This window comes from Pristiophorus japonicus, chromosome 2 (assembly GCF_044704955.1).
Source record: "Pristiophorus japonicus isolate sPriJap1 chromosome 2, sPriJap1.hap1, whole genome shotgun sequence".
NCBI lineage: Eukaryota > Metazoa > Chordata > Chondrichthyes > Pristiophoridae > Pristiophorus > Pristiophorus japonicus.
Genome location: NC_091978.1, coordinates 209,061,666 through 209,075,186, shown reverse-complemented (window position 1 = coordinate 209,075,186; position 13,521 = coordinate 209,061,666). Strand labels below are relative to the sequence as shown.

At 44.0% G+C, this 13,521-nt stretch overlaps 1 protein-coding gene across 3 annotated transcripts in view; it reads right to left on the bottom strand.

The window, feature by feature from the left end:
- LOC139243617 (protein FAM184B-like) overlaps positions 1 to 13,521 on the bottom strand; it is a 418,508-nt gene that overhangs the window by 84,114 nt on the left and 320,873 nt on the right. For all 3 annotated transcript variants that reach the window (XM_070870807.1, XM_070870810.1, XM_070870811.1), the window contains exons 4-5: positions 13,285 to 13,448; positions 4,311 to 4,517 (exon numbers count right to left, since the gene is read on the bottom strand). In XM_070870807.1, the coding sequence (XP_070726908.1) occupies positions 4,311 to 4,517; positions 13,285 to 13,448 (371 nt within the window). The remainder of the gene's footprint in view (positions 1 to 4,310; positions 4,518 to 13,284; positions 13,449 to 13,521) is intronic.

The window sequence follows — 13,521 nt, the reverse complement described above, 5'->3', positions numbered from 1 at the left end:
CAATTCGAATTTTAGCCCAAACAGATATTGATGCATTTTCTTTACCTCATAGACACACGCTAACGCTTCTTTCTCAATCATGCTGTAAGCTCTCTCACCCTTAGACAGACTCCTGGATGCATAAGCAAATGGTTGCAGTTTCCCGAAATCATTAGCTTGTTGCAATACACACCCGACGCCATATGACGATGCATCACATGCTAGTACCAAACGTTTACATGGATCGTACAACACAAGCAATTTGTTTGAGCATAACAATTTTCTCGTTTTACAAAGGCATTTTCTTGGCTTTTGCCCCAAACCCATTCGCCCCCTTTCCGTAGTAAGACATACAGTGGTTCTAGCAGTGCGCTGAGACCCGGTAGGAAATGACCAAAGTAGTTCAGTAGTGCCAGAACGACCGCAGCTCCGTACGTTCTGTGGCCTCAGTGCATTCTCGATTGCCTCCGTCTTCGCATTGGTGGACCTTATATTGTCCGCCGCAATCCTCCTTCCCAAGAATTCCACTTCGGTCACCAGGAAAATGCACTTCGAGCATTTTAACCTGAGCCCCATGTGGTTGAGTCGACTAAGAACCTCCTCCCGGTTCTGCAGATGCTCGGCTGTGTTCCGCTCTGTGACCAAGATGTCATCCTGGAAGACCACAGTGTGCGGGATCGACTTCAGTTAGCTTTCCATGTTTTTCTGGAATATTGCCGCCGCTGATTGAATTCAAAATGGGCATCTGTTATAAATAAAAAGACCTTTGTGCGTGTTGATGCAGGTGAGGCCCTTCGATAATTCCTTCAGTTCCTGCGTCATGTAGGCTGAAGTCAGATCCAGCTTCGTGAACGTCTTTCCTCCCGCCAGCGTTGCAAAGAGGTCGTCAGCTTTTGGTAGTGGGTATTGGTCCTGCAGGGAGAAACGATTGATAGATGCTTTGTAGTCTCCACAGATTCTGATGGTGTCATCTCCCTTTAGGACAGGAATGATTGGGCTGGCCCACTCGTTGAACTCAGTTGGTGTGATGATGCCCTCTTGTTGCAGCCGATCTAGCTCGATCTCTACCCTTTCTTTCATCGTGTATGGTACTGCTCTCGCCTTGTGATGGATGGGTCGTGCCCCTGGAATTAGGTGGATCTTCACTTTTGCTCCTTCGATTTTCCCGATGCCTGGTTCGAACAGTGAAGGGAACTTGTTTAAGACCTGGGCACACGAAGTGTCATCAACGGGCGATAGCTTTCGGACGTCGTCCTAGTTCCAGTGTAACTTTCCCAACCAGCTCCTGCCGAGCAGCATGGGACCATCGCCTGGTACCACCCAGAGTGGTAGCTTGTGCACCGCTCCATCGTAAGAGACCTTTACAGTAGCACTGCCAATTACGGGAATCAGTTCTTTCGTGTAAGTTCTTAGTTTCGTACGAATTGGAGTTAAGCCTGGCCTTGAGGCCCTGTTGCACCACAGTCTTTCAAAAGTCTTTTTGCCCACGATGGACTGGCTCGCACCCGTGTCCAGTTCCATTGACACCAGGAGTCCATTTAGTTCAACAGTCAGCATTATCGGGGGACTATTTGTGGTGAATGTGTGCACCCCATGTACCTCTGCCTCCTCAGTCTGAGGCTCAGGTTCGTTGTAATCCTCCATGGATCTGTCCACCTCTGTAACATGGTGGTTTGCAGGTTTAACAGGATTAGCAGCTCGCCTGCACATACGTTGGAGGTGTCCCATTGTTCCACAGCCCTTGAATCGGCATGAATGGAAATGATGATCACCCCCGCAGCACCAACAAGGTGTTAATGGCCTTGCAGTCATCACCCTTGATGGTGGACTCTGAAACATCTGCGGACGTGCAGCTGCAGGCATGTGTGACCTGCCCTGTACGTTACGATTCAAAAACAATATCACTTTGTTCATATTACTTGTAACAGCACTTGTGTGCTGAGAGATTTGCTTAGTATTGTCACTGGTGGCAATGAACGCCTGGGCTATCGCTATGGCCTTACTCAAGGTTGGGGTCTCTACAGTCAAAAGTTTGCGAAGTATGGTTTTGTGGCCAATGCCCAATACGAAAAAGTCTCGAGCATGTGCTCCAAATGTCCTTCAAATTCGCAATGTCCTGCAAGGCGTCTTAGCTCGGCGACATAACTCGCCACTTCCTGTCCTTCAGACCTTTTGTAGGTGTAGAATCGGTACCTCACCATCAGAACGCTTTCCGTCGGGTTCAAATGCTCTCGGACCAGTGTGTACAAATCGTCGTACGATTTCTCTGTGGGTTTTGCTGGAGTGAGCAGATTCTTCATGAGGCCATACGTTGGTGCCCCACAGATGGTGAGGAGGATCGCCCTTCATTTGGCAGCGCTCTCTTCCCCATCTAGCTCGTTGGCCACGAAGTATTGGTCGAGTCGCTCCACAAAAGTTTCCCAATCATCTCCATCCGAGAATTTATCCAGGATGCCCACTGTTCTCTGCATTTTTGGGTTCACTATCTGTATCTCGTTGCAAGTTGTTATATATGGAGAAAGAGTCAGACTGAACACTGTGAGCTCAAAGTAAAGTATGATCTTAGTCTTTTATTGCAGGTCTCCAGAGTGCCTCTCCAACCTGTGAGGCCTCCTTAAATACCTGTGCTCCCAAGAGATTACGGGATCCCTTGGGACTCCAGGGGGATGAGTCTACTGGTGGCTGTACAGAGTAAATACAAGTCCACATATATAACAATAGGGAAGCTGATAAAGTCCATCATACGTGCGTACAGGGCCTCCATGACCTGTCTAATGCAGCAATGTGTGGCATGCTGAGACAGAGGAGAAATGTCGATCACGGAGGCCCGAAAAGAACCGGACGCGTAGAACGACAGTGTCGCGGTGACCTTGACCTCGACGGACAGTGATGTCGTGAAGGTGCTGGCAGGCTGCCAGTCTGTCCTGATGAGCCGGCATATTTCACTGGTAACCATTTTGTGGAAGTGCAGTCTCCGAAGGCAGGTGCTCTCAGATAAGTCGAGGTAAGACAGCTTCTCCCTGTAAGTGCAGGGTTTGTATGGTCTGGATCTCCTCCTCAGTCTGGGTTGTCTTAGATTGAGCATATAATGCTGTGGATTAGACGTTGTGCCGTTTGCACTCTGCAGCATCTGCAGCATCTGTGTAGTAATTGATGCAGGCTGAGAAATGGCTGGCCCCATTCCAATAAAAGTATAATGCCGCTTGTTCACAAGCAATAAATTTCCACCCTAAAAGACACCTGCAGTATGGAAATATGTCTGTTCAGATGGTCACTTTACCTGAGAAGAACTTCCCCAAAGTTGAAGCAGCCTTTTCAATGAAGCGACCTGTGATTTGCAAAATGGCGTCCACACCGCTGTGATTAGTTCAGAACAGTTCAACTTTTTCAGAGCGGTGTTTTGGGTGAGCAATATTGTGGGCGAGATGTGTGCGAGGTGCTGAAAGTGACGCTGGGCGATATACTGGGTGTTAGTTTCGGCAAATGTGATGATTCCGCCCAAAAAAAGTGGGCGGACGGTATTATTGAATCTCGGCGTTAATTACATATGGAAAGTAACGCTGGGCGATATTATGGGTATTGGTTTCGCCCATTCTGATGATTCCGCCCAAAAAAAGTGGGCGGACGGTATTATTTTTTCCCAGCGTTATGTACATGGCAAAAGTAACACTCGGTGATAAGTATCCAAAAAATGGGCGTCACTTTCCATTTTGTGGCTAAATGGGCGATATCTGGGCGTTACACCTCATTTCAGCATTAAAATGGATGTTAAGTGGGCGTTATGCATGCCAAAATAATGGAAAATCCAGCCCATGAATTTGACTTGGAGCTTTCTGTCTCATTCACCCTGACTGGTTGAGTTGGTGTTTGATCTCAGATAGGCAACTAAATGGGGCAGCACAAAGTAGCAAAGTGTTGCATATTAGTAGGGAAAAAGTAATACAGACCAATGTGTCCTGCTACTCAGCTCCAACAATATGACTCAACTCAAACTGCAGAACAGCATTCCACTCCACTTCTACGACATTCGCATTTCGTACACCAGCCAACCCTGGGAACAGACGAATGCATAGTGCTGGAAAAGATCATTGCAGTCCATCTAGCCAGTAAGATTGATAATTTATGGTTGAATTATAGGCAGCCTTACATTATGAAAATAACTGGACTGGATTTGTCGGGACAAAAAAAATTTCTTCCCATCAATCTGGGCGAGGGAAGGGTTGGAATTCAAAACCAGGTCATTCTTATCTTAGTAAATATTCCCTATAAATATGCATCATTTAAACATCTAATATAGTATGGTCAAGAAATAACTCAGATACAGCAAGCACCTTTTGCAGCCTTTTTCTTTCTAATTCCATTGAGGTCTGTACTGCCTTGATTTCAGTGGTGTGTTTCTTTACCAGCTCCTCCAATCCTTTCATCAGCTGCTCCTTCAGACGAAGCTTCTCCTCCTCAGCCACTCGCTTCAATTTCTTCAGCTCCTCTTCGTGCCTTTTGTGATGCTCTTCTTTTTCACGAGTAAGAGCATCAATAGCCTATAAAGCAAAAAAATTATTCTGCTTCATCTATGGCATAAATGAGTAAATATAATATTGAAATAAAACATCAACAAGCCATAAAAAACTTTTTGACGACATAATTTGCATTTATATAGCGCTTTTAAGGTAGTAAAACATCCCAAGGTGCTTCACAGCAATGATTAGCAAACAAAATTTGACACCGAGCCACATAAGGAGATATTAGGACAGCTTGCAACATTTGCAATATCTTCACTTGTCAACAAAGAACTCAAAATATATCTTTAAAAAAAATACCTTTCACTGCAGATCTAGACAGAAAATGCAATGAACTGCAAAACATTAACCACAAAGCTGGCTTCTCCCCAGTCTGGTGCAGCAGAGAGCTTCTGGAAATGTTTGCATCAAATGGATTCAGACCTTGATATGATGAAAGGGTCACCATGCTAGGCCAACACAGGTTTAAGGTATGCCCATCCACCAGTTATAGGGTTCCCAATGCTCCCGCTTTAGGCAGGAGTCTACAGGAATGGGCAAATGGGCAACAGCGTGCTGTTGGCGGCTCGGGAGAAACATATCCCAGCTATTTGGAACACGCCGCTTCATTACGAGGTTGAAATGGGGGACTGGGGGAGGGAGAGAGAGGGAGAGACAGAAACACAAACTAGTGGAGTGAGAAATAAAGTGGGGAGGGAGAGAAACACAAACTGGGGAGGGAGGGAGAGAAACACAAATTGAGGAGAGAGGGAGAGAAACACAAATTGAGGAGGGAGGGAGAGAGAAACACAAACTTGGGAGGGAGAGAGAAACATAAATTGGGGAGGGAGGGATTGAGAAACACAAACTGGGGAGGGAGGGAGAGAAACACAAATTGAGGGAGGGAGAGTTCATGTCGGCCTGTGATATGCGCTGTTGTATAATGTGTTTTGTTCTGGAGTCAGGCAGCTTTGGTGCTTCTCTTTGAGGACTGGGCTCCAGCAGTGAGGTGTGCGAGTCAGTGATTTGAATTAGGTTTGGATTTGGTTTTATTTATTATTTTTATAACTTGCTGTGCATTGTGAAAATTGTACAGAACTTTAGTAAGAAGTTACTTATATCAATGTTTTTATTGAATCAGTAGAATTCAGTGGACGATGTAGACAATGTAGATAAGGAAGAGGAAGAATATTAAATGAAATAAACATAATGAGATAAGAAATATTAAGGGGTTTAGCATCTTTGAAAGTGGATAAATCTCCAGGCCCAGATTAAATGTATCCCAGGCTGTTAAGAGAAGTAAGAGAGGAAATAACGGAGGTTCTGAACATAATTTTCCAATCCTCTCTGGCTACAGATGTAGTGCCAGAGGACTGGAGGACTGCTAATGTTGTACCATTGTTTAAAAATTGGGAAAGGGTTAGACCGAGTAATTACAAGCTAGCCAGCCTAACTTTGGTGGTGGGAAATTATTTGAAAAAATCTGAGCGATGGTATTAAATGTCATTTACAAAGGCACAGATTAATCAAGGACAGTTGGCATGGATTTGTTAAGGGAAGGTCGTGTCTGACGAACTTGATTCAATTTTTTGAGGAGGTAACAAGGAGAGTCAATGAGGGTAGCGTATTTGAGGTAGCCGACATGGATTTTAGCAAGGCTTTTGATAAGGTCCCACATGGCAGACTGATCAGAAAAGTAAAAGCCCATGGGGTCCAAAGGAAAATGGCATGTTGGATCCAAAATTGGCTCAGTGGCAGGAAGCAAAGGGTAATGGTCGGCGGGTGTTTGTGACTGAAGGGCAGTTTCCAGTGGGATTCCATAAGGCTCAGTACTAGGTCCCTTGCATTTTGTGCTTTATATAAATGATTTAGACTTCAATGTAGGGGCCATGATTAAGAAGTTTGAATTATTGAAGTCTTCATTATTAACCACACTGCCAATTTTTATATCATCTGCAAACTTCTTAATCAGAGTTTCCAGGCGATTTTCGTTGGCCACGATGCTGTCATTATCACAAACGGCAATGACGTAGTGCGTTCCGAATTGCGGGAGATCAGCAGGGTGCAGATAACACATGGTTGCAAGACTCGAAAGCCGGGGTACTGCACATGCGTGAACCATGCAAAGAAGGACCGTTTCTCCTGCGTCGCCAAAAGCAGAACTTGGAACACCAATCACCCATTCCGGTAGACTCCTGTTGAAAGTGGGAGATTTGGGAACCCTAATTGCAAGGGGCCCTAGAATCTCAAACAATGCCACTGGGGTCGGTGTGGAGGAGCTCAACAGGAGGAAGGGGTGTGCCGGGCCCCACAAAATAATTTCAAACTTTGCGGGGCTTCCTTGGCTCTATGACCCATGGACCTGATTGGAGTGTGCACAGTGCATGTCTCTGTCTGACTAGTGCCAACCTAAAATGGCAATTGGGGTGTTTGGTGGGTGGGGGAGCAGGGGTGGTGGGAGGTGTAGAGATGGTGGAGGAGTGTCCATAATGCCCAGCCTGTTTTGAAAACTCAGCTATAATTCTGCCATGTTGATTGACAGGAAAAATGCACCCCGTAGCAGAAAATGGGTGGGTTTCGGTCAGAAGGAAGTTAAAATTAAAAAACACTGCCTCGAACCCGCCCACTTCTGGTTTTAATGGAGGTGGGACGGACCAACCCACTCTCAGGAGGCGGGGCGCTCAGTGAAATATTTTAATGAGGCTGCGTGTCTCAGATTTTTTCTTTGTTCCTGCTTTGAAGCTGGCTGGCTGCGTTTCCCGGGCCTCTTCAGCCTGCAGCTGAAGAGAGATGAGGACTACTGCATGGAACAGGTAAGTGCTTTTCCATGACTGTTTGTGGGCCAGAAGAGCAAGAATATTTCCCCAGTGTTGCCCCACCACAGGCAGCTTTTGGAAAGACCAACAAATATAAAGGCTACCTTATTAACCTCCCCAGAGATCGGACCGATCCCCAACCCTCCCCCTCCAGAATCCGGTGTCCTTTCCGGCCCACGATCTCCTCCACAACCCCCCCAATGTCCTCCACTTTCCCCACAATCTTCTTCCTTTCCTTTCCCGATTTCTCCAGGCCCGCATTTGGTGATTCCCCCCCGCTCCCCCCCAACCCCAACCTCTGATCTCTCCCAACCTTCTCCACGCTCCCCGGCTGTGGCCCGATACCACAGGCTTACCTGCCCAACAGCCAGTCTGCCCCTCAATCAGGCTGGTTGTGGCCGCAAAAAGTATTCCAAAAATGGTAATCAGGTCCTGTCATTAAATTCGGCAGGTCCTGAGGCAAACCCGTTCTTCCTGGTTTCCCGACCACAAAACTGGTCCTCCTGCTCCCTCCCCGCTTCCCCATAAATATCGGTACCTACAGGTCTGATAATGCAAACCTTGCTGCACTGCACTGGAATTTCTGAACATAACATAAGAACATAAAAATTAGGAACAGGAGTAGGCCATCTAGCCCCTCGAGCCTGCTCCGCCATTCAACAAGATCATGGCTGATCTGGCCGTGGACTCAGCTCCACTGACCCGCCCGCTCCCCATAACCCTTAATTCCCTTATTGGTTAAAAATCTATCTATCTGTGATTTGAATACATTCAATAGGCTAGCCTCAACTGCTTCGTTGGGCAGAGAATTCCACAGATTCACAACCCTCTGGGAGAAGAAATTCCTTCTTAACTCGGTTTTAAATTGGCTCCCCCGTATTTTGAGGCTGTGCCCCCTAGTTCTAGTCTCCCCGACCAGTGGAAACAACCTCTCTGCCTCTATCTTGTCTATCCCTTTCATTATTTTAAATGTTTCAATAAGATCACCCTTCATCCTTCTGAACTCCAACGAGTAAAGACCCAGTCTACTCAATCTATCATCATAAGGTAACCCCCTCATCTCCGGAATCAGCCTAGTGAATCGTCTCTGTACTCCCTCAAAAGCTAGTATATCCTTCCTTAAGTAAGGTGACCAAAACTGCACGCAGTACTCCAGGTGCGGCCTCACCAATACCCTCTACAGTTGCAGCAGGACCTCCCTGCTTTTGTACTCCATCCCTCTCGCAATGAAGGCCAACATTCCATTCGCCTTCCTGATTACCTGCTGCACCTGCAAATTAACTTTTTGGAATTCATGCACCGGAGGGACTGGAGTGCATCGTCATGCCCGGCAACCAAATTTTAATTTGATTTTATGTTTTTAAGTTAATTTGTTTTAATTGCCGGTGCTTTTAGTGTCCCCCTCCCCTTTTATAGGGGGCACTTGGAAAATAAATATGTTTTTGTGCCAAAAAAAACCCCCAAAAAACCACAAAAAACTAAAAAAGGGCCTGTAAATGTTTGGTGTTTCCCCCAGATCAGGGGGGCACGGTTTAATGTTTTTTGTTTACTCCCAAAAAGAGTTTCATGCACAAGGACCCCCAGGTCCCTCTGTACCGCAGCATGTTGTAATTTCTCCCCATTCAAATAATATTCCCTTTTACTGTGTTTTTTTCCAAGGTGGATGACCTCACATTTTCTGACATTGTATTCCATCTGCCAAACCTTAGCCCATTCGCTTAACCTATCTAAATCTCTTTGCAGCCTCTCTGTGTCCTCTACACAACCCGCTTTCCCACTAATCTTTGTGTCATCTGCAAATTTTGTTATGCTGCACTCTGTCCCCTTTTCCAGGTCATCTATATATATTGTAAACAGTTGTGGTCCCAGCACCGATCCCTGTGGCACATCACTAACCACCGATTTCCAACCCGAAAAGGACCCATTTATCCAGGCTCTCTGCTTTCTGTTAGCCAGCCAATTCTCTATCCATGCTAATACATTTCCTCTGACTCCGCGTACCTTTATCTTCTGCAGTAACCTTTTGTGTGGCACCTTATCGAAATCTAAATACACCACATCCATCGGTACACCTCTATCCACCATGCTCATTATATCCTCAAAGAATTCCAGTAAATTAGTTAAACATGATTTCCCCTTCATGAATCCATGTTGCGTCTGCTTGATTGCACTATTCCTATCTAGATGTCCCGCTATTTCTTCCTTAATGATAGCTTCAAGCATTTTCCCCACTACAGATGTTAAACTAACCGGCCTATAGTTACCTGCCTTTTGTCTGCCCCCTTTTTTAAACAGAGGCGTTACATTAGCTGCTTTCCAATCCGATGGTACCTCCCCAGAGTCCAGAGAATTTTGGTAGATTATAATGAATGCATCTGCTATAACTTCCGCCATCTCTTTTAATACCCTGGGATGCATTTCATCAGGACCAGGGGACTTGTCTACCTTGTGTCTCATTATCCTGTCCAGCACTAACCCCCCTCGTGATAGTGATTATCTCAAGGACCTCCCTTCCCACATTCCGGTGACCAGCAATTTTTGGCATGGTTTTTGTGTCTTCCACTGTGAAGACCGAAGCAAAATAATTGTATAAGATCTCAGCCATTTCCACATTTCCCATTATTAAATCCCCCTTCACAGCTTCTAAGGGACCAACATTTACTTTAGTCACTCTTTTCCGTTTTATATATCGGTAAAAGCTTTTACTATCTGTTTTTATGTTTTGCGCAAGTTTACTTTCGTAATCTTTCCTTTCCTTCTTGCTTTCTTAGTCATTCTTTGCTGTCGTTTAACATTTTCCCAATCTTCTAGTTTCCCATTAACCTTGGCCACCTTATACGCATTGGTTTTTAATTTGATACTCTCCTTTATTTCCTTGGTTATCCACGGCTGGTTATCCCTTCTCTTACCACCCTTCTTTTTCACTGGAATATATTTTTGTTGAGCACTATGAAAGAGCTCCTTAAAAGTCCTCCACTGTTCCTCAATTGTGCCACCATTTAGTCTGTGTTTCCAGTCTACTTTAGCCAACTCTGCCCTCATCCCATTGTAGTCCTCTTTGTTTAAGCATAGTACGCTCATTTGAGACACTACTTCCTCACCCTCAATCTGTATTACAAATTCAACCATACTGTGATCACTCATTCCGAGAGGATCTTTTACCCGGAAATCGTTTATTATTCCTGTCTCATTACCAGGACCAGATCTAAAATAGCTTGCTCCCTTGTAGGTGCTGTAACATACTGTTCTAAGAAACAACCCCGTATGCATTCTATGAATTCCTCCTCAAGGCTACCCCGTGCGATTTGATTTGACCAATCGATATGTAGGTTAAAATCCCCCATGATTACTGCCGTTCCTTTTTCACATGCCTCCATTATTCCCTTGATTATTGTCCGCCCCACCATGAAGTTATTATTTGGGAGCCTATAAACTACGCCCACCAGTGACTTTTTCCCACTATCTCTAATCTCCACACACAATGATTCAACATTTTGTTCATTAGAACCAATATCGTCTCTCACAACTGCCCTGATATCATCCTTTATTAACAGAGCTACCCCACCTCCTTTCCCTTCTTGTCTATCTTTCCGAATTGTCAGATACCCCTGTACACTTGGCATACACACTAGCAGGGTAAATAGTTGAATTCACGCTATTGTGGTGCTTAGCACATGGCACATTGGGAGTGCTGCAAAATATGAAAGGGATACAGCTCCTTAAAGGTAAAGTGGCAGCATGGAAAGGGAGAATCTTTGACATTTTTGTACCTTTATAATTCTTTTTATATTTGTTAACCTTTTCAAAAACAGCTTGGGGTGGGGCAATACTGGCCAAAGGTAACCCAATTTGGAGGTATGAAATGGAGCCTGTGAGAAAGCACTGAATGGTGCACATCTTACCCTCTGCTTGATGGTTACTGAACTGGACATATTGCTGCATGAGGTGAGCACAAAGAGGATACTCCAGAGCACCCTCCTCTCAAGATGAAAGTGCTCCCTGCCTGTCAGAAGGTGGTGAGCAAACTGAACTTTGTGCACACAATTTGCAGGACCCGGGAATAGTTGCAAAAGAAGACAGCATACAATAAGGAATGTAGGAAGATACGATTACCCAACAGTGCCATTTATAGGCCACATAATATTGCCTTTCCCACACTGTCCCACACATGTTGTTCACACTTGCCTAGCCCTCATGTAACCTTATAACTCTTTCACTAAATCTCAAGCATACTGTACTTCAGTAGGGCACACATTGAAGCTGCAACTTACAATGGAAAGCAATTTCACATTCACATCTTCCAAGAGCATTACACATCAAACCGCTGTAACACTAGCTTGGTCGCTTACAGTCACCCAGAATGAGCTTTAGGTCGGGCATATGACAGCCATCATTGATGTCTTGTGCTTTGGAAAATACAACAGTGCAGTGACATTGAGCAATAGGGTCATGTTATTCAGTGGGTGAGGGGACAAATACATCAGGCACCTGTTTGATCTATTAGCAGCATGATAGCTATGAGAAATGAAACACAAGCCTAATAGCTGATGGATGTGCCATCCCTGCATTGCAATTTGCCTGCAGCTGTGCTTGCTTCAGATAGCAAACCTCTGCAATTGGCATCCACAGGAAGTTGTGCTAGTTGTCCTTGGTTATTGATAAGTATGTCTGCCAAAGTCTGCAAATATGGTCTGGAGCCTCCTAATCTCTGGCACTCTCTATCACCTTGTACTACAGAAACAACAAAGTACTATATTTGAGGCATTTTTGAAATAAACTTATCTTAAGAAGTAAACTGCACCCCCCAAAAATTTTCTGAAGTAAAAATGAAAAAACTGAAATATGAAAAATATGAAAAACTGCAATAACAGAAGCAAAAATATACTATAATCATTGAAAAAAGTAAAACAAAACAAAGCTTTTTCCACTTTAAGAATATCTCTATGCATAGAACTTCCATTGTTCCCATTCCAAGTTCTCTATTTACTAAAATTGATTCACCAGATTGGAATACCACACTAAACCTAAACGTAACTCCTCTAGTGCTAGCGATATGTAAATTATAGCAGCACCCATTCAATTGGAGTAAAACCAACAAGTTATCAAACAGTTGTGTCAAGCTCAAAAATGTGTCAGAAAATTAATGTTGTCACTTCAGTGATGCAATGGGGTCAAATGTTTTTTCTCAGAGCTGGTCGGCTGAGAAAAATGGTCTTTGGGACTGTTTTTCAGCCACTTCTTTTCACTATGTGTCACAGCTCAGAAATCGGTTCAGAGAATCTGGTGGGAAACCAGTAGGGCTGAAATTGGTCTTCGACAGTAGCACAAAGCAGGCGACAGAGAATTGGCCATCTGTTTTACACTGCGCCTGATTTTATTTTGCATTGACTTCAAATGGAAAAAAATATCGGGCATGGTGTAAAACAGGCTGTTGATTCATTATTACACGTTTTGTACTACCGCCGAGGACCAATTTGACCCCCAGTGAGTTAAGATTTAAAACAAAAACCAGTAAGAAATAGGTAAATAATTGTTAAGATACAATTGCTGGGAAATATTATAAAATAGAAATTAATGTTGGAAAAAAAGGAAAAATGACCTGAGGGAAGGTAGAGAAAATAAGGATCAAAAAAGAATGTTTCTAAAAAAAATAATTTGAATTAATCTTTTATATTTTAACTAATCTTTTTAGATGTTTATTTTAATAAAACTTTATTTCAGTAAAAAAAAGCTCCTCCTCATATCTGACTATTATTACTGTAATAATGGAGTGTGCTTCAGCATCACAGCATGAGGTAAATTCTTAAAAAGCTGCTCAGTCCAAAATCTGCAGAATTGCCTGGTGACCGAAGGGTTAAATTATGTACCGATGGTTTGCACAGGTACACAGAAAATCTCTGGACATAGAAATGTAAGGGAATTATGATGTCATAATCTCATTGTCTTACTTTAAATTAATTTGTGCAAAATAGTTCTTTTGGTCTCAGTCATACCTGTGTCAGCTGCTGACTATGTTCAGCCTCAACGTCTTTATTCCCCTGTTGTTGTTGCTGGTCCCATACTGTTAACTGCTGCTGTAGCTCTGACAGCTGGTTCTTTAAGTCTTCCACCTGTGCAAAAGCATTGTGTTCGGATATAGACAGATCCTTGTTCTCGTCTGGATGTGAAAAAGATAAACAATAGTATAACTGGATGATGTACAACAGATCTAATCATCATATTAATGAGGA